The 24,600-nt window shown below is 45.3% G+C and overlaps 3 protein-coding genes across 4 annotated transcripts; 2 read left to right on the top strand and 1 right to left on the bottom strand.

Annotated features, from left to right (window-relative positions):
* The first annotated feature begins 1,174 nt into the window (after positions 1-1,174).
* LOC125539973 (uncharacterized) lies at positions 1,175-7,446 on the top strand. Of its 2 annotated transcripts, XM_048703528.2 has the most exons (11): positions 1,176-1,553; positions 2,390-2,489; positions 3,069-3,417; positions 3,540-3,707; positions 4,142-4,346; positions 4,468-4,544; positions 4,711-4,795; positions 4,939-4,999; positions 5,096-5,187; positions 6,591-6,699; positions 6,799-7,446. In XM_048703528.2, the coding sequence occupies exons 1-11, from the start codon at positions 1,283-1,285 to the stop codon at positions 7,094-7,096; spliced, it is 1,815 nt and encodes a 604-aa protein (XP_048559485.1). In that variant the 5' UTR covers positions 1,176-1,282; the 3' UTR covers positions 7,097-7,446. The 2 variants fall into 2 exon arrangements, with proteins under 2 accessions (XP_087401200.1, XP_048559485.1); XM_087545074.1 differs by having other exon boundaries at positions 1,175-1,553; positions 4,939-5,187.
* A 740-nt stretch (positions 7,447-8,186) lies between these two features.
* On the bottom strand, positions 8,187-9,148 carry LOC125539974 (ethylene-responsive transcription factor ERF003-like). Its single transcript, XM_048703530.2, has 2 exons — positions 8,894-9,148; positions 8,187-8,765 (listed from the first exon to the last, which is right to left on the bottom strand). Exons 1-2 carry the CDS (start codon positions 8,971-8,973, stop codon positions 8,369-8,371), a joined length of 477 nt encoding a protein of 158 aa, XP_048559487.1. The 5' UTR covers positions 8,974-9,148; the 3' UTR covers positions 8,187-8,368.
* Positions 9,149-16,688: 7,540 nt separating this feature from the next.
* LOC125539971 (uncharacterized) lies at positions 16,689-20,188 on the top strand. Its single transcript, XM_048703525.2, has 4 exons — positions 16,689-17,238; positions 17,813-17,956; positions 18,239-18,483; positions 18,727-20,188. Exons 1-4 carry the CDS (start codon positions 16,990-16,992, stop codon positions 19,838-19,840), a joined length of 1,752 nt encoding a protein of 583 aa, XP_048559482.2. The 5' UTR covers positions 16,689-16,989; the 3' UTR covers positions 19,841-20,188.
* The last annotated feature ends 4,412 nt before the right edge of the window (positions 20,189-24,600 follow it).

Genomic DNA, 24,600 nt, shown 5'->3' with positions numbered 1-24,600 from the left:
CGTGGTTGGGGATAACCTAGTTTGAACAGCGACGACGATAGAACCACCTGCAATCAGATGATGCGACACCAGCCCGTAACTCCGAGTCCGGAAGTGTAGCAATACTCTTCGTGAATCATTTTAATTTGCTTGCATTTGAATATCAGAATATTTCCGGCTCACTGATGGTACTCTTCAGTTTTCCTGCGCATCTTTGGGTGCTCAACTGCTCATTCAAGCTTCAGTTTGAGTTTGCGACAAAAGTACATTCTTTTTTTCTAGAATCGTGACAAAAGCTACATGTGTCTCGAACTCTCGACCAAGATAAGTCGGCCCAAACGAGCTATAGGGCCAGTTCTTTTCGGCGATTTTTCCAGAATCGCCCCCCTCTCCAGCTTCTCCCAGAATCGTCACTCCATATTTTTTTTTACAATCCTATCTAGTTAAGGTCTAATTAGGTAGAATTGTAAAAAACATATGAAGTGGTGATTCTGAAAGAAACTGGGGAGAGGAGCGATTCTATTCTGGTAGAATCGCCCAAAAAAACTGGCCCATAGACAGTCTAGCCCAGCAAGAAAAATACCTTGCCGCTCGTAGTTGTTTTCGAAAATTCGCAACACGTGATTCGCTGCATACGGCGGCTTGCAGGACAGGCCCGAATGGGGACATTTCCCAGCCGCCACACTCCACCCTTCACCTTTCCCCATCCCCCGAAGAAAAAACATTCGTCCACCCGCCCAAGTACCCAACCCAAGATTCCACCACCCACAGGCCGAAGCCTATCCATCCGCTGCAGTACCCGGCCCCACTTCTCATGCATTTACCCAAACCTACACACCGGCCCCAGTTAGCATTACTCACCCGTACACACAACCTCTCGAGCAACCAATACCACCACACCCGTCACAGCCAAGTGGGCCCGAAATGATCGACTGCGCGGCGGGCCCTCCTCCTCATGCGAGGGGTACGACAGCAAATCCACTGTGGATTACGATTAGCAGCAGTTAATGCGCGCTTCACTTTGCGCAGGCCAACAACCAGTAGCCGATAAAGCTTGTCCCATTTACCTCCGCGCGCCGCAACCGGCTCACCCTCGCAGTCCCTGCGGGTGGGCCGGCCGCGCGGGGCGGGCCCGCGCGTCATGGGGGCGGCGCGGCCGCGCGCGGCCCGTTTAAAGCGGTGGCCGTAGCAGTTTCGCCGACGTCGCTTCCAAAAATCGCCTCCTCACGTTTCCGGTTCGGATTCCCCTCGCGTCACACGCTCCCCTACCCCGCGCGCTCTCTCTCTCCCCTCGCCCGCTCCCATGGCGTCCCTCTTCAGGGCTCGCCGGCGGCGATCGCCGGAGGACGAGGGGGACGACGGCGACGGATCCGGATCCGGGCGGGGCAAGCGCCGCCGCCTCTCGCCGGAGGAGGGCGGGCTGGTGCCGGCGGAGGGGGGAAGGAGCCCCGGGTGGCTCTCCACCATCGTGACCGGGGCCAAGCGGGTCATATCCTCCGTGCTCTTCTCCTCGTCCGAGGAGCAGGCCTCCGGGGACGAGGAGGAGGAGGAAGACGGCTCCGAGCAGGACTCCGGTGAGTTGCTTCCCCTTCCCATTTCCCCCATTGTCTCCGCTTCTCGCCCTCCCCATGTAGTGAGCTCCGGCTGTAGTGCGCTCGGTCGTTCACTTAGACCTGCCAGTAGTGGCCGTGGTAACCTATAATGGGCAAGTTGGTGCTGCGCGAGGGCTTCAGTCGCGGGTCGCGACCTAGGGTTTCGGTTTTGACTTCTCAAATTAGAGTACTAGTTTTTGAATCTGGCTGCTCCGCGGCCACTGTTGGCAGTAATGGTGCAGCAGAAGTGCCGAGCGACCGATAGATTGCGGTAGAGTAAGGATTTTGTCTCGCTAGGTGGAATTGGGGATAAAACGATGACGAATTCGAAAACCTTAAAGTTCCCACCGTTTGTTGTGGAATTTGAAAATTGAAGCTAGTAATTATTTTTCTGAACATACCTCAGTCAAGAGCTTTGGTCAGACTTGCTTAATTTTCGAGTAGGAAGCTACTTCGGAGGTATTTGAAATGAATAAGGGAGAGTTAGCTCTGGCAGGTGGAAGATTAATATATATTCCTTCTTTGTAAGCTGGGGCCATTTTACATATACTAGAATGCTGTTCCATCACACCCTCCGTCCAAAATAAGTGTCTTAACTTTAGTCCAAACTTTGTACTAAAGTTAGTACAAAGTTGAGACATTTTGGGACAGAGTGATATTAGTTTGTTTCACATGTAAAACTTTGGCCTCAATTGCATCAAACCATCTCTTCTGTTTGATCTGTCCTCACACTGCCATCTAGTGCAGCTCACAACTTCACATTCAGTTGGATTTTTTTAGATATGTTACAAATGTGTTAATTAGAAGTATCTGCGCAGATGGAAATGAAGATGCCCATGATAATCATGGAACAATAGTTTCTTACAGCGAATCAAAGCTTGCCATTGAGGAAATGGTTATGAAGGAAACATTTTCAAGGTAACTGGAGTATATTATTCTTTTATACACGCGCTAACATGTATAGCTAGTTTCCTTCTTTTTTGGACAGCCACGATAAAAGTGTTTTTCACACTAATGTAGTGTAAAAATCGCTCTTATATTATGACAGAGGGAGTAGAATTCAGTGGTAAAGAATTTAGCTTGTGTTCCTTCAGTAAAAACTGCTGTTTGTCTTGTAAACTTCTATAATGATATACTTATATTAGTAGTAAAAGAATCTAGTTTTTGTTTTGTCTATCGGAACTGATGTAGGTCTCGTGAGCTTCTTAATTTGAATCTAGTTTATGTTTTGTCAATTGAAACTGATGTCAACAAGAGCTTTCTATAATGAACTGCAGCGACATATTTCTCTTTAGCAGTGCACGGTTAAGAAAAGAGTGTAGTTCGAAGCACTATGGATCTAATCCTGACTTAAGTAACTGTTATGCATACTATTTGTTTCTGAGACATTTTGATTGTTTATATTTGGTAGATACACAAAGTTTAGGCCTTGATTTCTTGAATAAGCTCTATCGTATCGACTACTTTCCCTCTGAATTATTGCTGTTCATTTTTCAGGGATGAATGTGATAAGATGGTAAAGCTATTACAGTCACGTGTTACAGATTCAGCATTTCCTGAAGCCTATGAGCATGGGACACCAAAAGAAACCCCAAGCAGGAATGGCCATGATTTTACTGGAGCTTGGCGTTCCTTGAATCGCAATAGAAATGGCCCTGGGTCAGGTCCATTTTTGAGTACCGGACCTGGTAACTTTTCTCCTGGCTCTCCTCTCCAAGCATCACCTGAGCTATGTAGTGCAGCAGTTATGGAAGCAAAGAAATGGTTGGAAGAGAAAAGGCAGGGATTAGGCTCAAAGCCTGAAGATCATGGACCTTGCACATTAAACACTGATGTGCTTAATGCTGTGAGTGCTGATGTATTTTCTTTTCTAACGGTTATAGCCTTGAACTCTTAGGTGATTGCATAACTGAATGTTTATCTTGGTTGCTTCTGTTGTTTACCTAAATGGCTTGGCATCTCATGCAGGACCTCAAATCTGACAAGGGTTCTCCTGTCGATTTAGCAAAATCATACATGCAGTCATTGCCACCATGGCAGTCCCCTTTATTAGGCAGTCGGAGATTTAAATCACCACCCTCCGGTGGAGTACATATTAATGATGAAGAAGGATCCAAATACTTCTCATCATCAAAGGTAATTCAAAATATAGGAACACCAGTTTTCTGCCAGGTCACAATGGAATTGCTGGAATTTTCAATTATGCTCAGCCTAGTTTTGAGGGATAATTTGGATTAGTAGGAACTCTGTAACATCTGCTACATTATTTTTGGTGATCAGTATTCTGTAGTCTTGAATGAGGTACATATGAACTCTGTATTGCTGCTTAACTGTTTGTGCATGGGCTTTCTTTGAACACATTGTTTCATTTGCTATTGGCTGTAGACATTCATTAAATTTCAGAATATAACATTGTGACCGTATTTGATATAAGCATGTTAATATGGCATGAAAATTGTGCAGTCACATGTTGGCATGTTGCATGCTTTATTTCTATTATTTCACCAGAACTTGTTATATACCGTCAACTATTCTTGCATTTTCACTTATAAGTGTTTTTCTTTCTGAAGGTCGACACCAAGGAAGACTTCCTTTCCAGTTCCAACTTCTGGGAAAACTTTGATTTGCGAAGAGATCACATTAAATTTTCTGAAACTGCAGAAGCTTCTAAGTCGAGGCACCATGGTTCTACTTCCAGATTGTTTGATAATGGTGTCTCTATATTATCGCCGGGTACTCGTGATGAAGTTGGACAGAATGTACAGGGTTATGAAGGTGAGATTTCTTCTTTACCCACCTGAGCTTTTTATGACGCCGAATCACTCATGTTGCATCCTCCGATTATGAAGAACATGTCTTTTGGCTGTCAACGACTAATTTGTTTCATGTAATTTAGGTTCTGATAAAGTTGCTGCAGCAGAACCAGCCAATGAGTGCTCCTTACCTGTTTCACCAACTAAAGATGGAAACCATGTGAGTCGTGAGTTTTCCTGTATCCATGGCAGTAATTTAGATACACCGGCGAAGTGTTGAATCTTTATTTGTTTGTATAAGCATGGCCCTGCAAAACATTATCTACAGTGCCTTTTGCAACTATAAATAATTCCTCTTATTTATCAGTTCATTTCTCTTATTTTAGGGTGCTGTTGATTCTGTGGATGCTGCACCGAAGGAAAGTGGAAATCTTGTCCAAGAATGCCATGTTGCATCTGATGTTCATCCTGGTAGACCCTTTGCCATTTTTTTTAGCTTTGATGAAATTCTGCTCAGTTTGCTATAACCATGTTTGAATTAATGTAATTGTTGAACTACATGAATAATTGAGTATCCTGGTCTAATGTATTCTTGAATGGTTTTTGTGGTGCAGATGAGGTACCACAGGGGAATGCAGATGAGGTGCCACGTGGGAATCCTGTGCCTCTCACAAGGTTGGCTTTTGTATTAAAGAAGGGTGCACTGTTTAACGCAGATTTGCTGCATTTGCTACATACTGCTCTGTCGCTAACAATATTGAACTGTCTCAGTGCAACGGAAGAGGCTGTCAACCACAGTGGAGATAAATCTGTGCCTGCAGAACCAGAAATTCACGAAGAATTGCATATGAACTCAACTTCAGGTTTGTAGAGACATCCAGCAACTTAGTTTGTGCATATGCATTTTTTTCATTGTTCAATCAAATTTATTTTGTTTGGACCTGGATTTGCCTTAGAGTGATAACATCTTCTGGCCTGGCTGTCAACCCTCTTTTAGTCATCTTGTAGGCAAGCATGTTTTTGCGTAACGGCCATGGTGAGCTATTTATTATCAGCAAACCCATCATAATCAGCAAAGCTATTTATTACGAATACGAAAAGGACAACAAATGAGAAGGAAGGGGGGGGGGGGGGGGGCTAACGTAGGAGCCAGGATGCGACTCAAGGCACATCATCCATTCGTTGGGTCCTGTGAGAAGCTCTCCAAGGCCTGGGCGAGTGGGCGACCCATGCCACACTCAAAATTTCGAATTCCATAGGATTTTTAATTTGCATAGAAGGTGCCCCCACTCAAATGTTTTTCTGGGTCTGCTGCACCTGCTTTCTTCCAAAGGGCGGCCTTGCCCCCTTGATAATGGCGGTGACTCCCAACTGTGGCACCGACTTATGTAGACAAACATGTGACTTTTTATTTCAAGCATTGGCCAAGAATCATGATACTCCTACTAGTTTTGCTTGTCAGGCACAGTGAAGTCAGTTACTGTAGCCAACCAGTAGTAGCCGATTCCTGTGACCTAGTAAATTTGTTAAGGTTGGATGCAGTTATGGCTGCTTAAATTGACTGAAAATGAACTGTTCTAACTGGTGGTTTGGATTTTTTTTTTGTAAAAATAAGATCGTTTCCAGTCTTCTAGCTGATTTAAACTTTGGAATTGGTTGCAAACTGATTCCTTGGTTAGGCTCTTCTGGAGCTCGAAGTGTGCTGGAACTTGTGAATAATTGGTAGAAATCATGAAGGGCATCTCCAATGCTAGAGATGGTTATAGGTAGATGCTTAAGGGAGATAGAGAGAGAAGCATATGAGAGTCACAACCTCCAGTTGAAGCAAATATATTGACAGGCGCTTACATAGTTTACGACCTACAGAAGGATTCCATGCACGTAAACAGCGCACTGTCTACCGCATGAAGTAGCAACACTGATGTTGTCCATGGTTAATAATTTTCCCCAAACTACTGTCTCATATTACACATGGCTTGAGTTGTCCTTTCGGGCCATATATGGTAAACTTATTTTCAGCATGATGAATTTTGTTAAGCATCCCCTCAACAGATCAACCATATCCGGCAGGGCTTATTTTTGTTAGAATGTTAGTTGAATAGTCTTGTCTGAAATGGCTGGAGTAGAGCTAAACCAGAAACCTTTTTACAGTAGCATCCCTTGCCTAACTTAATTTCTTTGTTTGTGATTCATTTCTATTGTTGTAAATTGATAGCTCCCACTATTCATGCTTATGTTGGCTTTGCTGATTATGGAACTGTTCCAGAATCGAGAGCAAAGGATGCAGCCCCCCATTTCCGGATGAGTTTGCGTTCCCTAAAGAAAAAGGTCCACACGAGTTTAAATGGGCCTACCAAGAAAATCTCTGCCAACGGGTAATGTGATATGTGCAAACCATTTTATATTCCGTCATGCTAATTTGTAGAGTAGTTTGCACTTAGATGTGTGGCATTAATTGTGCCTTTGTGCCGCAGTCTTCTGGATCGATCAGATGGCAACTCAGGGATAGAATCCTCGTGCAATGATAATCCCAGCTGCACTAACTCGAGCAGTGCTGTACCTCCCAACAATAATGAGTTCATCAACTCTGCAGCTGATGCTTCAGCTGATAACACCGTCGATGACGGCGTGAGAACGGTTTCAGAGAAACCGGCGGATGGCAAGTCTGTCGAAAACGGCGCTGGGACGGATTCAGTTGAACCCGCAAAGGAAGACGCTAAACCAACTTACGTCAGACGTGGCCGGAAAAGGGCTGCTCGTAGGGCGTTATGAAGAGGAGTTTAGGAGCAAGCACTTGTTATACCAGGTCGCAGTGTACTAATATTAACTGGTCCCAAGAAGGGGCGGTATGATACCTAGGTTTAACCAGAGCTAGTATTCATTTGATGGGATATCTCAGGTAACACATCATGTACCCACGCCCGTATCCATGTTGTATCACTGTAGGCTAGATGTGATTACTAGGTTCAGTAGCTGCTCATTCAGTCTCATCTAGATGTGGTCTGTATTATTATTGTTATTTGGGTGGTTTGTGAAAGACGGAAGCACAACTTCATCACTACTATTTGATTGTATTGTATTGTATCATTGATGATTGACAGTGCATGTTATGCTTGCATTTACCACACAAGCATTGCCACCAGCCATCGCATATCTGTGTCTGTTTTGGCATTCTATGATGGTCCTGTATCTATCTATCCATCCATCCATCAACTCGAATGGCTGACATATGCCATGTTCAAGCTGCTGTCACATCCACGCGGCCGCTTTGTTCCGTAGCGGGCGACTCGTATGGGTCAAACTCTTGTTCTTCTCCCCTGATTTTGCTTAGCCACGGAGTAACTGAACCTCCCGGAAATTTCGTCCTTGACGTCCTGCGATCTATCTATCCATCCATCTTGACTGCTCAAGATGGAATGGCGAGGACAGTTCGATCGGCCATAACATGGAGATGCGTCCGATCTATCGGCCATGCAAGCGTCACATCAGTCCACTGAGAAAAGGTCTGCACTGTGCCGCTCGTACCGGGAATATCTTGCGCAGTTTCCAGAGCAAAGATTATACAACGAGAGAAAAAGAGAGGAGGCTACGACGGCCAGATGCACGCTGCTACGCGACAGAGCGGGACACAGTTTTCACATCATGACCCAAATCGAGCCCCCTTATCCTGAAAGATCCCCGGTCCCCTTCCCGTTGCAGGCAGACGCAGCAGAGCACGATCCTAGGGAAAGGGTCCCCGGCCGGTTATTGCAATGCCGACGACGACGACGACAAGGCCATTGCCCGATGCGATGATGCTCCTCCGTTTTCTCCGGCTAATGGAGTGTGTACATGACATGTGCCGATGATGAGCCACGGCGGCTAATGGATGGATATGGGGTGTATATTAGTACTGGTTTACTGCTACATGTTTTTTTTACCTAACAAAACCCAGTCGGGAGAGACGAAGGGGATGTTCTGATGGACATGGAGATGGACATGGCCTGGCTAGCTAGCTAGGGGAGCGGTCGGTCTGGCTGGACGACGGTCGGCGGGCTATCCTAGCTAGACGACGGAGCTGGAGCAGGCGGAGGGGGCGACGATCTCCACGGAGCCGTAGTGGGTGAGCTCCCTGATCATCTCCTCGATGCACTCCTCCTCCTCGTCCACGCGCTTGACCACGTCCTCGACCCTGTTTCGGCGAGCGGCGTCGCGCCCGGCCCTCGCCGCCTGCTTGGTCGCCTCGACGTTTTGCACCGGCGGCGGCGTCGCCATGCAGCATTTCTCCAGCTTGGCGCGCAGGGTCGCGGAGAGGCCGCCGGCGCCGGCGGGAGCGACACCGTTGGTGGAGGAGGGGAAGTTGGTGCGCGCCGCGGGCCCGCTCATGAGCCTCGCCGCCTCGTCGTACGCCCGCGCCGCGTCCTCCGCCGTCTCGTACGTGCCCAGCCAGATCCTCGTCTTCCTGCACCCACCACCACATCCCAAAGCGCAAACACAACATCAGAACATGTCGATCGTACGTAACTGCACATAAAACTGCACCGACAGAGGTGGAATCGCACAGGAATACAGTACAGTTTGCGGACGTACATGAGCGGGTGGCGGATCTCGGAGACCCAGGAGCCCCAGTGCCTCTGCCTGACGCCCCTGTACCGCTGCAGCTTCGGCATCCCGGCCGGTCGATCGATCGCACGGTGCACTGGCTAGTGGCTACCCTACCCGGCCGGCCTCACTCTCGCCTGATGGCAGATACGTCAGGTGCCGGGCCTGCACACCGGCTTATATACCGCCGCTCGGGGCCAGGGCCAGGGTCAGGGGGGAAGACGCGGGCGGCAAAAGATGGACGGATGCTCAGTCAGGCGCGATCTTTCTCGGGATATACGACAATCAGCATGCGATATCGTGACATTGATCGGAGTGGATCGATCAGTGTCTCAGTGAGGCCAAATGTAATAGTGCAGATTGATGATGGTTCATTAACGCAGCGCGCTGATCGCAGCCTGTGGATGGATACGCCGCATTAGTGTAGCGTACGCCCTGCAGATAGATAGATAGATGGATGGATACAGGTACGCTACGTACGTACGTACAGCAAAGGTCAACAGCAGTACCACGGCGCGGTGGGGCCTACGTACGGTGCGACCTTGGTGCATGCGACGTAGTTAAGGTCGCATGGCAGTTTCTGTGGCCACTGCCGCTGTCGGGTTTGGAACATCTGGCCGTCCGGTCGAGCTCCGGGCCTGCACAGCGGAGATGTTTTTTTTTTTAGTTGTACAGCGGAGATGTTTTTTTTTTTGAGTTGTACAGCAGTGATGTTTGAGGCCGGCACGTAGGCCAGTTACTTGATGTGGTGTGGACTGGGAGCGGGAACGAGTCCTTTGCAAGTTTGCACGCCCGAGTACCCGACTGACAATTATGTTTCACTATCGCGTAGGGGTAACCGGGAGTTAGGTTTAGGGCCGACGGTGCGCCATGCTTGGAGCACGAACAAAGGGCCTTTGTCGGCCACAAGGGCCATCCATGTTTCAGCCAAAAGAGGAATTTTCTCTTTTGACGTGCGATGTTTAATATTTGCTAAACTATCACTGAAGTGAAATTTCCTACAAATGACTCGGATTTCGAATAGAGTGATTTGTTTCTAGATTGACGGTGCCTCTCCTCCTTTTTTTTTGCGGCAACTACCCCCCTATCTCCAAGCGGCGAAGAAAATATATACGATCGGCGTCATTGATATTGTTGCATTGATTAGATTAGATCGGTGCAGCAAAATGCACATTAACACTAATTAAGGATGGATTCGCACTGGGTGCAGCGTATGCCGATACACATTGGCGAAGCCAGAGGGTGGCCAGGGTGGTCATGGACCACCCCCGGATTTTGCCAATGCAACCCACTACTTTAGCCTAATAAACATTAGCTAGGGCAACAAAGCTCAAGGAAATCTGATCATGGACAGCCCGGCCCGGCCACCTAGCTAAAATAACAGGACATGTCAGGCTTACCATTCGGTCTAGGCTCATGCTTCATTTTGTAGCCTGAAACATAATTTGGGCTGGCTTTGGGCTTCCCTTTGATCCTTTTCAGGCCAGGCTTTTGGGCTTCGACGTGCACATACTAAAAAACTGCGTTCGAGCCGAGCTTTTTGGCTTGTGTATGAGCCATACCTAGACTTGAGAAAATAAACACATTCAGGCTTCGGGCCACGATCAAGCTTTTTCAAGCCCGTTCCAAAACCCAGCCCGACCCAACACATGACCAGGGTTAGGCCCAAACCGGCAAGCCCACAAGATGCCCGATCATTTCTTCCTCCTAGAGTCATCAATTGAATCCTTACAAGAAGCGGCGCGGGCTACCGGCAGCAAGAGGAGGGCAAGGGTGTTGGCGGAGGCCGGGGACGCAATGCGCCCGGGTGCGTGTGGCACAAGCGTTAAGGTGCATAGTGGCAAGCTAAGATAGTGATGCTTTTCAATCTTCAATCTGTTTTTTTTGCAGGTTTCAATTTCCAATCTTCATTTGTTTGTTTTTTGCGGCTCATGAACTAGCTAGTAGTGCCAGGGTTGAACCACCATGTGTGTGGATGGAGAACCCTCCCTCTTTCGTCCGTAGTTTTATTGTGGACGATGTATCTATTTTTGAGTTGAAATAAAGCAAGGCACGATGCCATTCCTTAAAAAAAAACTCCTTTTGAGGTTTTTTCTTTTTCTTTGGATGCTTGAACTAATTTAGTGCGTTTGTTAAAATTCAAATACACATACTGGTTGATGAACGTAACATTTGTATATGTGCCCGAAAAAAAATGTCGATTGGACCACCCTGACCCAGATGACCACACGCTAACCACACAAAGCATCAGGTTGTTTGGTTCTAGGCTTAGGAGTGCCATACTTTGCCATACAATGTTTGCCACACTTGCCTAAGGTTAGTTCTTCAAAATGAGAGCCACAAGTTGGCAAGCCTAATGGAATCTTGCCACACTTTTTGTGTGTATGTGATGTGGGACCATAGTGTGGCTTGCCTAAGATGTGGCTTGAACCAAACACACACCTAAGTTGGTCAAACTTGCCCAACCTTAGGTGTGGCAAGCTTTGGCAAACTTAGTCTCAAACCAAACAGCCCCGGTGTACGTACAGCTTGGTCAACAGCAGTACCACGGCCCAGTGGGTCCCATGGTGTGATCTTGGTGCATGCACACAGCACAACACAGAGTCTGCCTGCCAGCTGCTGTGATTGCTACCAGATGCGGGTTTTGGATCATCTGAGCGGCTGGTCAAGATCCGGGCTCTGTTTGGCAGGGCCAAACGATCTAGCGGAGACGTCCGTTGGCGCTACCGCACGTGTCGACGAGATGAAGAGGCCACGTGGGCATGTGGTTCGTGTGCTCTGGAAATGGAATGCCCGGGTTGACAGTTCAACCGGGAATCAGTGATAAAGTTTACGTGGCGTTATCTACATACTGTAGTAGAGAAAACTAGACCAGAAGGGAGAGAAGCCTTTACTAATTTTTTAATTAAGAGGAGAATGTGAGACAACAGCGTCCTCGAACCTCACACAGCCGCTTGCTCGCCACTAATAAGCTTCTTTTCTTTTTGAGAAAAGCTTGCTAGGCCTTTATTTATTAGCTAAAATGTTCAGGCCGCCACAAGTCACCCATGTTTCTGCCAAAAGAAGATTCCTTTTTTAAGCTCCCGCGTGCAAAATATGAGACCCCTTCCTACTCTCTCTCTCTCTCTCACACACACACTTCGAAATCCATCGAAATTTTAGTAGTTTGACTTGTTTCTTTAATCGTGGCGCCTCTCTTCCCTCCTCGTTCGCACATAGTAGCCAAAAATGCGGCGAGTCAGAGAGGAGCACTCTGAGGAAGTTAGTTAGCATCGCGATGCGATCGAGCTGTAGCAATACCGACGGTGTAAAATCACCGCTTGCAAATGGCCTAGATACATCACCATGATCTCATTATAGCATCCAATGTACACTAAATTTAAGGGTGCCTCACTGTCCGACCATTCCCTTTGTGTGCTACCAGTAACTCTTTCTCACTGGTTCTATCCTTGTCTCCGCTGAGTTGCTGCCACAATCTCTCTCTAGTCATTAGTACCTCATCGTCGACAATGCCATCCTCATCTCCGTCCAGGTAGCTGGACCGCCTTAGCGCGTCGCCTTTGAATATCGCCGGCCACCGTTCTTCCTCACCCGTGTCTGACACCGTTGCGTGCAACCCCATTGTCTTGTGTACGTTGCCCTGTCAGCAGCACCGTTGGTTCATCCACCTGCATCAAACCATCCTTCTAGGTCCGAGAGGCAGCGGTTCTTGTCTGGCGCTATTGCCTCCATGCCCCAACCATGACATGACCCTCATCTGTGCCGTAAAAATAATAATGAAATAAGGAAGAGAAACAAAATTAACCAGAATTCAACTATAAACAAATATCACAATACGTGCCAAGGTCTATTAACCAAAATAAATAATGAATTAGATAGCAAAACCACCCACTAGAAAACCTATACCAAGATATAAAAATATACAAATCTGAAAGACTGCCAGATGCAGAAATAGAAGAAGTGGAGAGCCAAAATATCAAATTAAAGCAGGAAAAAATCATTCAAATGAGAAATAGCTATTCTAAAAAAAGCAAGTTGTGTTTATTCTAAGAAAATCATTCGAATGAGAAGTACCTTTGTGATTATAACCTTCATTTTTCTAAGAAAAAATCTAGACGACCGCGTGACACATGTGGTAAGCAATCCAAACAATTCAAAAACAAAATATCCGGACGTTAGGTAACACAATTCGGAATTAACATGACAGGGACGCCTTTTAGTTTTTTTTTTTTGCGGCACATCCGACAAGTCGGCCCGGTAAGCCACATCTTTTAACTCACGCTGAATCTAGGAACCTGGATATCTCTGATCCTGTCTGCAATAAACGACACAGCGCATCTCGCTCATGTGCTGCTCACAGCACATCGTTATCGACGTCCAATCGATCGATAGATCGGACGGTCGCGATCCGCGGACAGTACTCCTTTGTCCAGGTGCAGTGGCCGTTTGATTTGAGACACCTCTCACCCCAGGAGAAGCCCCGCCTTTGCCGGAGCTCGATCGGCAGCGGCAGCGGAACGTGTCGCGGCTCCGGCGCAACGGGCGGGCGTGGCTCGCCGTGGGGTGTTCCGCGGCCAGGGGAAGCGTGGGGTCGCCGTCACGGCCGGGCGCGTGAACGTCGATCTCGCCATCTCGGCCACTGCATGACAACTGACAATGCGTTCCCTGGCTTGTTTTTACCCGATCGGCTGAGATCTTTTGTGCGCTGGGTCCGGACAAAAACTCGAGTCGGTTTGGCGTCTCCCGGCGTGCACAGATGCACTGCTCTGCTCTGGTTCCGACTGGTCGATGTTTGTTGCGCTCCATCGAAGGCACGGGACTGCGTGCCGTCGGAAATGATAATGCATATTAAGTTTTGGGGTTGGAAACCATGGGCGGAGATCACCGGCTGGCTTCCTGTGCCATCGTCCAACACATGCTTACACGTATCAATCTTACGCATCAGTCTTGCTAAGTCTCAGTCGGTCGAGACTTCGTTATGTCTTGATCGACGCTATATTTCTTTGATCTTGCATAATTTTTTTTATTATACTATATCACTTGATTGAGATTTGGATTTAAGTTCCAGTCCACTGAGAGCTAGCCACACCTTACATGCACGGATGCGTGCACCGAAGCTGGCCAGGCGCATGTCATGTAGGTGTGGAACTTCACAAGATGGATCGGTCATTGGTGCGTAGGAGAGTCACGAGAGCGAGCATGAAGGCCGGGAAGCCATATCAGACCACGGGCAGCAACTCCATCCATGTTACGGGTTGACTTTAAGGTCTGGGACCGCAGCAGGAGCATGATCGAGGCTCCGGTCGGCGAACCCAGACGCATACGCCGCTGTCACGCTGGTGTCTCCCTACCCTCGCGGCCTCGCCGACATTTGTCCACGGATAGTCCTAGACGTACGGGCTCATCACGGGACTTTTACGGGAGAGAGAGCTGTCCTTCCCGATCGAGCCTGATCTGACCAGTCATTTCTCCATCGCATCATCTACCTCAGGTCACTCACCCCGGCCACATGTTGTGGCAAGACGAACAGTTTGGAGATATATACCAACCTCCAGGTGGCTCGATGCCTCGATCATTCAGTTCACCCGGCCTTTATCTGCAGGCGTCGATGACGGACCGGTCCGGCAGCCATGTGGGACTTCGCCGGCCGGCAGGCATTGCGCGCGATCAGGCCGTGCATTCGCCGTCAACATCTTATCCGCGGGCGCGGGCGCTCACCTGACTGACCCAGACGGAAGCTGATGGTGCCTGCTTTCGTGATCGGAAGCAGTTTCTTTTTCTCTATGCAGAAACGGATGGTGAACACTTGTCCCTGGGATTCTTTGGGAGCCTCACCGGATTAACGTGATTACGTGAGGCTGCTGGTGCTGGCAGTTTATCACCCAATTATGAAACTGATGGCGCGTGATTTGGTGATCGTAAGCAGTTTCTTTTTCTCTATACAAAAACAGATGCCCAACAGTCAGTTTATCACCCAATTACGAGGCAGCTAGCATGGCACGGACTGTGTTATGTTATCAAATTTCATGTCCAACTTTGGGCCGACATTTCATTTCATTTGCCCTTATTCGAAATGACACGTCCGCGTCCAAATTGACGGCAAATTCAGAAAAATAGAACTGACAAGTCGATGTACGAAGCGACCAGACATGAGACATCAAGGTTTGTAAAAGGATAGGAGAAATTTTCAAATTCAAAACAATAAAAAAAAACAGTTTGCCTTAGAGAGGATTGCTCCGAACACACATGAAGTACCGCGCATTGATGAGACAACCTGCTATGCATATGCCTAAAATTGAATTTCAAACAAAAATACAAACTGGTGTTGCATCTTATTTTTATTTCCATTAGAACTGGTGCGTTGATGTTCAAAATGACAAGACTGCACGATGTTTATGTAGGACTAAATCTGAAATTTAAACAAGAACAAAAAACTATATTGGGTTGACAGAGTTTTGCCCCGACACTTCATATTGTTTGAAATTGCCAAGACACGGCAATGTATATGGGACTAAAATTGAATTTTAAACAAAAAAAAACAAACTATGAAGGTATCTCATTTCTTATCACCATTAGAACTGGCACATTGATAGAACTGGCCCATGGCGGATCGCTGGAAGATTCTAGAAGACTTTGTGTGCAAGACAAGAAGATGGGATCATGGAGGATTCTATCTCTCTATATGTAGCCGACTAAGTTTTGTAGCCCTAGGGCCCTCGATGTGTTATATAAGCAGGGGTCCGGGCTCGTAATAAACACATTGAAATATCGGGGGTACTTTGTACTTTGTAATACACTCCAACACGATAAAAACAAAGAGCAAAACATAGGGTATTATCTCCTCCATAAGAGTCTGAACCTAGATAAAATCCTTGTCCTTGTTACCATCGTGCCGGGTCGTTTAGCTAGGATACCCTACCAAGGGATCCGTAGGATTTAGCTCCCACACTCATCTGTACTGTCACCGGCTTTCGACGTACCTTTTCCATATTGATCTCCGGGATCTGGGGTACCTGCGGGGACTAAGAACGAGAAAGAGATAAGAGAAAATTACGTTGCAATGCACATAATACGCTGCAAATACACATAACACATTTGGCATTAAAATCAATACCAACAACCCCGTGCGCAAGTACATAGCGCTACAAGGCAACGCATAAGCCCATAGCTAAGTAGTCATGCATTACAAAAAGAACCCCTGATTCTCTTGCATATACAACTCTCATAACCTTTTCTTCATATGTACACGTAGTCGCATTCAAGTAACGTCAAAAGACAAAACAGTCTCTCCAACGCATAAATGATTGTGAGTTTATGTTTTCATCATCTTTGGTAAAATCAAGTCCACCGCACATACACTCGTAACACGCTCTACCACAATTTTTGCGAATAGTCCCAAATTTAATTCACTAGTACATGCTAATAAGGACGAACACACTGGATAAACTTTTGTATTTCCAATGGTGCAGTCAGCCCAGGCTGGTTGGGCTGCGACCCGGGTCATGGCATTGTGTTTCTTTGCTGACTGTAGCACACATGACACTGTTGGACACTGTAGCAGGTGTTCGGCCTAGGGCTCGCTTGGGGCCTGATCTGATTTGGTATACAACTCTCTCTTTCAACTTCGATACCATGAGATGGGCCTTGGAAAGTTATTGAATAAGTAGGGTATTTGATTGACCAACTGAAGTGGTTGTCTGCCCAAGGAGACTAAAATAATCAAGGAAAGAGGTATTCAGGCAAGTCCACACAAAAAAGCACAAAAAGATGATAATAGACACTGGAGTGCTCACGTATGGGAACCTCGTGCGCCGCAGCCCACTAGCGCGAACCATTCACCCACTGCTTCGCTCAATTTTGCTATTGTACTCTGCTGGTTCACCTTAAATCCATGTTACAACGCATAAGCCCACTCATGTTGCTCCTTCACCTTCGCCGACCGCCGACCGCCCTCGTCCCCTTCCCCACCGCCTCCTTCGCCGACCGCCGACCGCCGACCGCCCCCTTCCGCTTCTCCGACCCCCGCCCCCGCCCCCGCGCCAACGGACGTCTAGGGTTTCTCAGGAAAAGAAAGGCGCGGGGAAATGGTGGTGGGCAGAGCAGCGGGCGGAGCAACGGGGGGCGGGAAGAAGAAGGACAAGTTCGCTGGTGGCGGTGCGTCCTCTTCTCTAACCCGGGAGGAGCGAGAAGACATGCTAGATGCTTTAATTGAGAAGGAAGTTCAGAAGAGGATGAACAAATTTAAGGGGAAGAGGCGGGACAAGTTTGAGCTCTCGGTAGAAGATGCAGGGCTGCGATTGAAGATTGCCAAAGAGGAGCAGACATCACTTTCGGTGAGTTGATGCCCTTTGTTTCATAGCTTATGACCTGTGGTTGACGTGCTAATTTAATATTGATTTGTTAGTTTTATAGATTCTTGTCTGCTACTTGTTTAGTTGTATAGGCTTTTCTGAATTTCATCAAGATTGGATTGACCATTACCATGCAATATGGCTTCCCATTACCACATGAATTCTCTTTGTATACTGTACTCCTTATTTATGAATAACCTTCAGATTACTAATATGGTACTGTAATAGAAACAAAAACCATAATATTGATAAATTTTTAGGCCTCACATATTCTTGCATGGCCCCTTACAGTGTCTATCTGTTCATTTATTGGCACGTGGCCTTAAATATGATATCCATGACATCATGAATCACATATAAGCCCAAATAACATAAAGCACTATGAATTTTTGATTTCCAGTTCATTTTTCCTGTGAATATGTAGGGCCATAACCTGCTCTGTTTCAGTTTCACTCAGTGTAACAGGTTTCTGGAGCTGATACCTAAGCAATTGGATTTTTAATTTCTGCCTGCATGAATTTTTTTTAAATGCGTGCCTTTGTTGTTTTTTGTACAGACCTTACCCAGATTTGAGCTTGACATCGACTGTGATATTTTGGAGTACATTAATCTTCTGAAAGATAGAATGTTTCATCACCGAACACGTGGGTCGTATTACTTTGGCGGTGGAGTCGTGGCCACCCCACCAATGGGCGATGATGTAAGTTCACACTTTTCAGTCATTCCATGCATACAATCTTTCTGCCTAGAGCTGTAATGATTAGATGTTTCCGTATCTATACATGTTTCCCTAGAGCTATAAGACTAGTCATAGTGGTGAGTAACTTAGAGTAGTAACATGCATATGTTAGTCTACGTTACTACCTTCATAGTGGGTAGTTCATAAGTGTGATAATATAGAGACCCTCACTCATTATTTTGTACAGTCATTTTGCATTGGGAAGTGCTATGTGAAGATTCTAATGATTTACTTATCTGGCAGGAGACATTCAACATGATTGAATTCATGGAGACAACCCAACGAGGCTCTAAGCGTTCTGTTATGCAGTGCATTTTTTGTGATAATGATCTTTACTATCAATTGTTTAGAGCAACTCCTGAGAAGGACGAAGACAGGTATACTAAGGGGAACTTTTACAGACTTGGTGGTGCTAAAAGGGTATTCCCGGAGAGCTTATTTGGAGAGCTTAAAGATCTTGAAGGAGCCCCTGAGTCCTATCATGATGTGTAAGTAATTACTTTCACAAACTCACTTAGTATGCAATGAATTCCTTAGTTTACATCCAGTAGGTGCTGCTAGATCCCACCTTCCTCACCTGCGTTTTTGAGTTAAGCTCCATACCAGATTTTTTTTGTTATCTGCTGTATGTAGCATCCAGCTACTGCCTTTTTATCCCCCCACCCCTCTCCCGAGTTGTTGAGTGGTAGCTGTTGTATAATGATATTCATTCTTCTTCTTTTTAAATACAGTGAGCAGATTGCGGTGTACGCAAATGTATTCAGGAAGATGGTTGAGAAAGTCAAGAAGCTCAAAAAAGAAACGGCTAAGAAGTTTGATCCTGATCGTTTGCCCCTTGTGCAGCTTCCAATCGTTGCTGTATGCGAGTCTGAAAGGTTTCCAGCAGTACTAAGGTTCACGACTGGTAACTTTTACAGCTCAACACCGCAGCACGTAACTAGCACGCTTCGGGAACTTGTACATAACTGGGGGAGGTTGTCCAAGTTGGCTTTCTTGATGATTCTGGCTGTCATTGAGTTTGACATGGGATACTACGATTGCAGAAAGAGCTTCAACGAAGCTAGAGCTAATTTGCACAACACCGTGAGGGCGGTATCTACACTTGAACTTGACTTCAGAGGTCCTGATGGGCATTTCGGCCTGAAAAAGCTGCTGGGCGTGGGCGGCTGTGTTCATGTCCTCAAGTTTGAGTTTGATGATGTGATCCGTATTATCATGAGGGCCAGACATGATGCACGAGGTGCAATCAGAGAGATTCGAGCAAAACTGGATATCTCTACGGCTGGAGCTGATGTGGAGCTTGCTGGAGCTGATGCCAAGAAGGTGATATCTTCACATGAGCGAAAAGAAGCTCAGACCAGGGAGCTTGCTGGAGTTCGTGCTGAAGCTGATGATGCTGCTAGAGCTGATGTGAAGAAGACGCAAGCGAAGGTGTCAGTCTTGACCAGGGAGCTTGCTGGAGTTCGTGCTGAAGCTGATGATGCTGCTGGAGCTGATGTGAAGAAGACGCAAGCGAAGGTGTCAGTCTTGACCAGGGAGCTTGCTGGAGTTCGTGCTGAAGCTGATGATGCTGCTAGAGCTGATGTGAAGAAGACGCAAGCGAAGGTGTCAGTCTTGACACCTTCAGATGGAGCTGATGTGAATGAGTTGCAAACGAAGGTGCCAGTCCCGACAACATCGCGATCTTTGGTTGAGCTTGCTGGAGCTGATGCCAAGAAGGTGATATCTTCGCATGAGCGAAAAGAAGCTCAGACCAGGGCGGTGCCACCTGATGAAGTTGAGTGGGCAAGGTGGCAGAAGTGTAGGCGTGCAGGTCTAAAGGTCATGGACCTACTCATGGAATGAAGATGTCTGTTCTTCATGAACCTGTCCGCTAAGATGCTGTTTTTGCGTTGGTGATTTCAGAACTTCTCCACTGAAGGTGATGGATGTAAAGTTGTGCAATGGCCGATGGCTGATATGTGTAATTGTCCATTCTCTCGGGTTTAGAATAGTCAATTGACTTGAGTATGTGGTGTGCAGTTCTTGATGCTGCTTGATGTTAATGCATACCGGTGATTTTCCACTTGCACACTGAAATTTTCAGCTATGATTCACCAACCTTTGTACATGTATATGCAGCTGAGAAACTTAATTTGAGAATGTATCCTTGATGCTTACTTCAGACTCTCCTTGTTAATGGGTAGCGCACTATTTGATCCTTGTGTCATCTCCTGAATGCAACTGGGTGCCTAGAGCTGATTGGATTGTAAAGAATTATTATTATGTAATAACTTGCTCCAGCAAGGCCAATGCCTTGAAGCAGCCAGCTCTGTGTGTCACTTGTCCTGGAGGGCTCAAGCTCCTTGTTATATACCACAAGAAGATGGTACAGATAGGTTCTTGTTCTTGAGTTGATGAAGCCATATTAAAAGCTCCAGAGATGATGAAGAGAGCGTCTCACCTCTTCTTTGTGTCTCAGGTACCATTGCAAGATCTTGATTTTCTTTTTTGCCCTTAGGTTCCTTCATTTGCTGCATTATTTGGAAATCACATACAGCCATATTAAATCAGAACTGGCAGTTTATCACACGTCCGATGGATAACATGGGTTTAACTCAACTTATTTGAGAGTTCTTCATCGAAGGCATGTAGTTTAGTGCATACATTTTTCTTCAAAAAGTTAGCATGTGGCGGTATCCAGTAACCTCTTAGAGTGGCGCTTGTGTCAACTTCAGGAATTCGGACTGGGGAAAAACCCCAGAAATCTTTGTAATTGAATAAACATGGACGGAATTATAACTGTAACTGTAATGCCTGTGAAATGGAGAATTTCCACCATCAGGGGCAGGCCTGTGTTTAACTCAATAGTGAGATGATGTATACGTCATCTCACTACCGAGCTTGCAAGCAAAAGGCTAAATGCTCTTGTAGCTTTGGTTCAGATCCTGCAGGCTATCTGAAGCAGCATAGACTGAGTTTGCAAGCAAAAGGATCACATAACCTGAAAGTATAGGGAGCAGTCTTTTGTTCCAAACAATAGCATTGATGCCTGTCAGTTTGCGGGTAAGTTACATTTGTGCGATGGAGAGGTCAAGCAGCAGTTTGTTGATCTCTGATTCTCTGAAACCTGATCCTTATATAACTGGATATTGGTCAATATTGTTCAGATCACAAATTCTTGATTGAACTTTTGGTCTTTCAAATATAAGTACACGATAATATTCAGGTCCAAAGATAAATAGTAACCTATTTGAGCAAGTTGGAAACACATCCGTATCAGTAGTAGAAAAATTCCTACGTGCATTGGGATACTGACCTGCAGGTACCGTAGTGTGTGCTGTTTTTCGACTCAACCCTGCTCCTGATTGCTTGTTGACTATTGAAAGACAGTATATGCCTACTCATAGGCTCAAGACATTCTCTCTATGTAATATAATGTGTACTTGTTGTCATATAGGTTACTGTGTCAGTGATTATTTGGTTAATAAATATTGACTGTGTCAAGGAGCTCTTTGCGGCTGAAAGAATATGGAGTTGGCAACCATGTGTTGTTCATCTAATATAGAGTGCTATAGATTTTATAATCTTCTTACTAAGTACTAGTAAGTCAGAGGTTTTGATCTTATTTAACATAGACAATTAGTTTACCTCACTTGTCTAGAGCAGAAATCATTGTATTTTTCAGAGATTTTTTAGCTAGTCTTGCTTGCCTGGCCGGTTTCTGGTTGGAACTGTCCAGCAACCAAGACTTGTGAACGTACTCCATATCGGGTCTGGATTACACACTAGCCCAGTCCACATGTATGCCTATTTTTCAGAAGATGACCATGATCAGTACAGTTGAACTAGATTGATGGTGCAACCTCAACTCCAAACTGATATAAGTACCAAGCATGGATGCATTCTAACTGTAACTAAATAAAATCTTGTTACGACAGTAAAGCGTTAAGCTGTACCATGTTCTCAATTGTTGACTGTTTACTGAACAAAGCAGTGAAGATGATAGATCTAAATCCATTTGTTATGGACCACAAGCATGCACATGAGGCATGGTCTTTTGTGTAATGTAGAAAACTGGCAAGTAAAATTTTGGTTACTTTAAGGACTATATTTTAGTACCTTACATTCTGTTAGGTTACAAGCAGCCATATCAAAGGCCACACCAAAAATCGTTGTGCATTTAACCTTAGTGGGTTGTCTCTATATATTGTTCAATACCTAGTGCACATGGATAAGTCATTAATATAATGCATATGGCATTAATTATTTTCTCTTGGTGTAGAAAAACAGCTTGCCAGATTTTTTTTAACAAGAGCCTCATGCCTCTGTTGAAAAACCCACTGAATGCAACTTTAGTTGGATAAGATGGCATCGAGACAGATGAAATGAAGAGCAGGCTGCCTGTATTTCTTATTCTGGCGGTATGTAGTGAGGAGAATGGATCAGTTTGTTTATTGTGCCCCAAATTGCTATGTTGTTTGAGTAGTATCTGAGACGCATAGTGATCTGTTATGTCCTATTAAAAACGTTAGTTGTATATAAAGATTGAAGAAACAAGCTTATCAATCAGCTAATGGTGTTATTGTTGCAAGGATAATAATTTTAAATTATTCCTAGAGTGAGTATTCTCTCCATAGATGTTATTTTTTCCTCTCACTATTGTACATGATCATTTGTCAAGGTATATGAAAGCTCATCTGTTCAACATGCTTTAATTCAAACTTTATACAAGGTGCAGATTCAGAAAGTCCGAGGAACAAATCTGTTAATTTGTAGTATGCCGTGGTGCACTAACAGTTACTCAGTAACTTCGTGTTCTTGTGATGTGGGTGCCATGAACAGCTCTCCGTCCCTTGGCCGGCTTCACTGGATCACATTGGAGAACTTCCATGGATTCATGGTATGTCCCCAGAGCAGCTGCTGCATCACACTATCTGCATCCTACCAGTGCTAATGTGTTAATTAGTAGAGCTGCAGTGCTAGCAGGATAGAAGGTCATAACAATTGCAGGAAGATTATGCAACATATAGCAGGGTAATTAGCTTATCTACAAACCAGGTCAGTGTAAAGCCAAAACCTTGAGAAAGCAAAGGATACTGGTTTAGGATTACATACAGATTTTTTTTCTATAAAAGAACAATTGTCCAGTATAGAGAGGATGAGATGATAAATGATTTTTTGTAAAAAACAAACAGACACTGAATGCATGCAAAAAATACCTTTAGAACTTGAAGCACAGTCAGCTTGTTTCCCTGGATTGGGTCAACAGCGGCCGGAACCACACTTTGCCCAGCAGGCACCTGTAAAGCTTCAGAGAGCAGGGAGTATTGTCCAGGTGGTAATTTGCACGTTCTTCGTCATAGACAGCCTGGTAGAAGCTTTCCAAAGCCATCTACTACTCCAATCAATCAATTTGCTAATCTAAACTTGTCTAGTGATTACAAGGTGAACTGCGCTGTCAGTTCACTGCCTTATGTTGGCCAGGTTTCCAAAAGTAGTCCTTGATGTTCCAAATTTCTACCTTGTTAGTATGCATGCTAAACTTATAAACTTGTAAACACATGTTGCTGTTCTGCTGCATAAATAGGTAATAAACTTGGATCTGTGTGGAATCATTATCAAGTGTTCCATATGTGCAATGAGGCAATAAAAACAGTTTTAGTTTTCATATGGGTACCTGAATAACCTTAAAAGAAATGTACTTGTACCTTTTTCTAGTTTGTTGTTTTTGTCAATCTTATGTGGCCGACTTTGAATTTTTTTTTTCTCGGTTTCTATGGATCATATCATGCGTTAGATCCCTACGCGACATGTTATCTACTCATGTGCTACATCTCTTATTCTTAGCGTAGCTAGCCGTTCTAACTTCTAACAAGACCGATATATTATCACTTCATCTGTGATTGTACATACTTCTTATCTTTTAGTGTGCCTCTCTCCGGATGAGTACTCAGTAGTCTTTATATATTTTTCTATGTTTTGATATTTCTCTTTTGCTTTTGTGTGTCGCCATCTGTTCTGTACTTGCAAAATCATTGGTTTGCATGTTTTATGTTGCAGAAGTTCTCCTTGCGCTTGAATATCTTCACATGCAGGGAGTCATATACCGTAATAAGCCAGAGAATATCGAGTACGTGATAATGGTCACGTCATGCTATCAGACTTTGATCTCTTGCTAAGGTCTTCCTTTATGAGCTTCTGTATGGTAGCCAAAGGCAGGGGGTGCACATATACATTCTTGTATGTTCAGTTGCTATTATGTTCCTCTTAATAGATCACGCAATTCAAAGGAACAGTCCGAGCCCTTGACATCATTGTTTTTGCATAAGGGCTACTTCCTGTTGGAAGATCCGCTAGATTTCATGATCTGCTTCTGTTATTGTGCAGTCAAACATTGATGAAGCATGTAGATCCTCTGTTTTGTTCTTTGTGCTAAAGAAAAAAAATGTATTACCACTCTTTTTTTTTGCGGGTGCACTACTTTTCTTCTTCAAAGGCTGCAGTTTCATCTAGTACAAGATAAAAGGTCAGGAAACCAAGCTGAAAACTGTAAAAACTTCGGTTTCCAGACACAGCTTACTTTGTTAAAAGATCTCGTAAAAAGGATCTCAGGTTCCTTTGTG

Source organism: Triticum urartu, chromosome 2A (assembly GCF_056163025.1).
Source record: "Triticum urartu cultivar PI428250 chromosome 2A, HENAU_Tu73, whole genome shotgun sequence".
Lineage (NCBI taxonomy): Eukaryota > Viridiplantae > Streptophyta > Magnoliopsida > Poales > Poaceae > Triticum > Triticum urartu.
The sequence above is the reverse complement of the archived record's forward strand: the minus strand, read 5'-3'. Positions and strand labels throughout refer to the sequence as shown.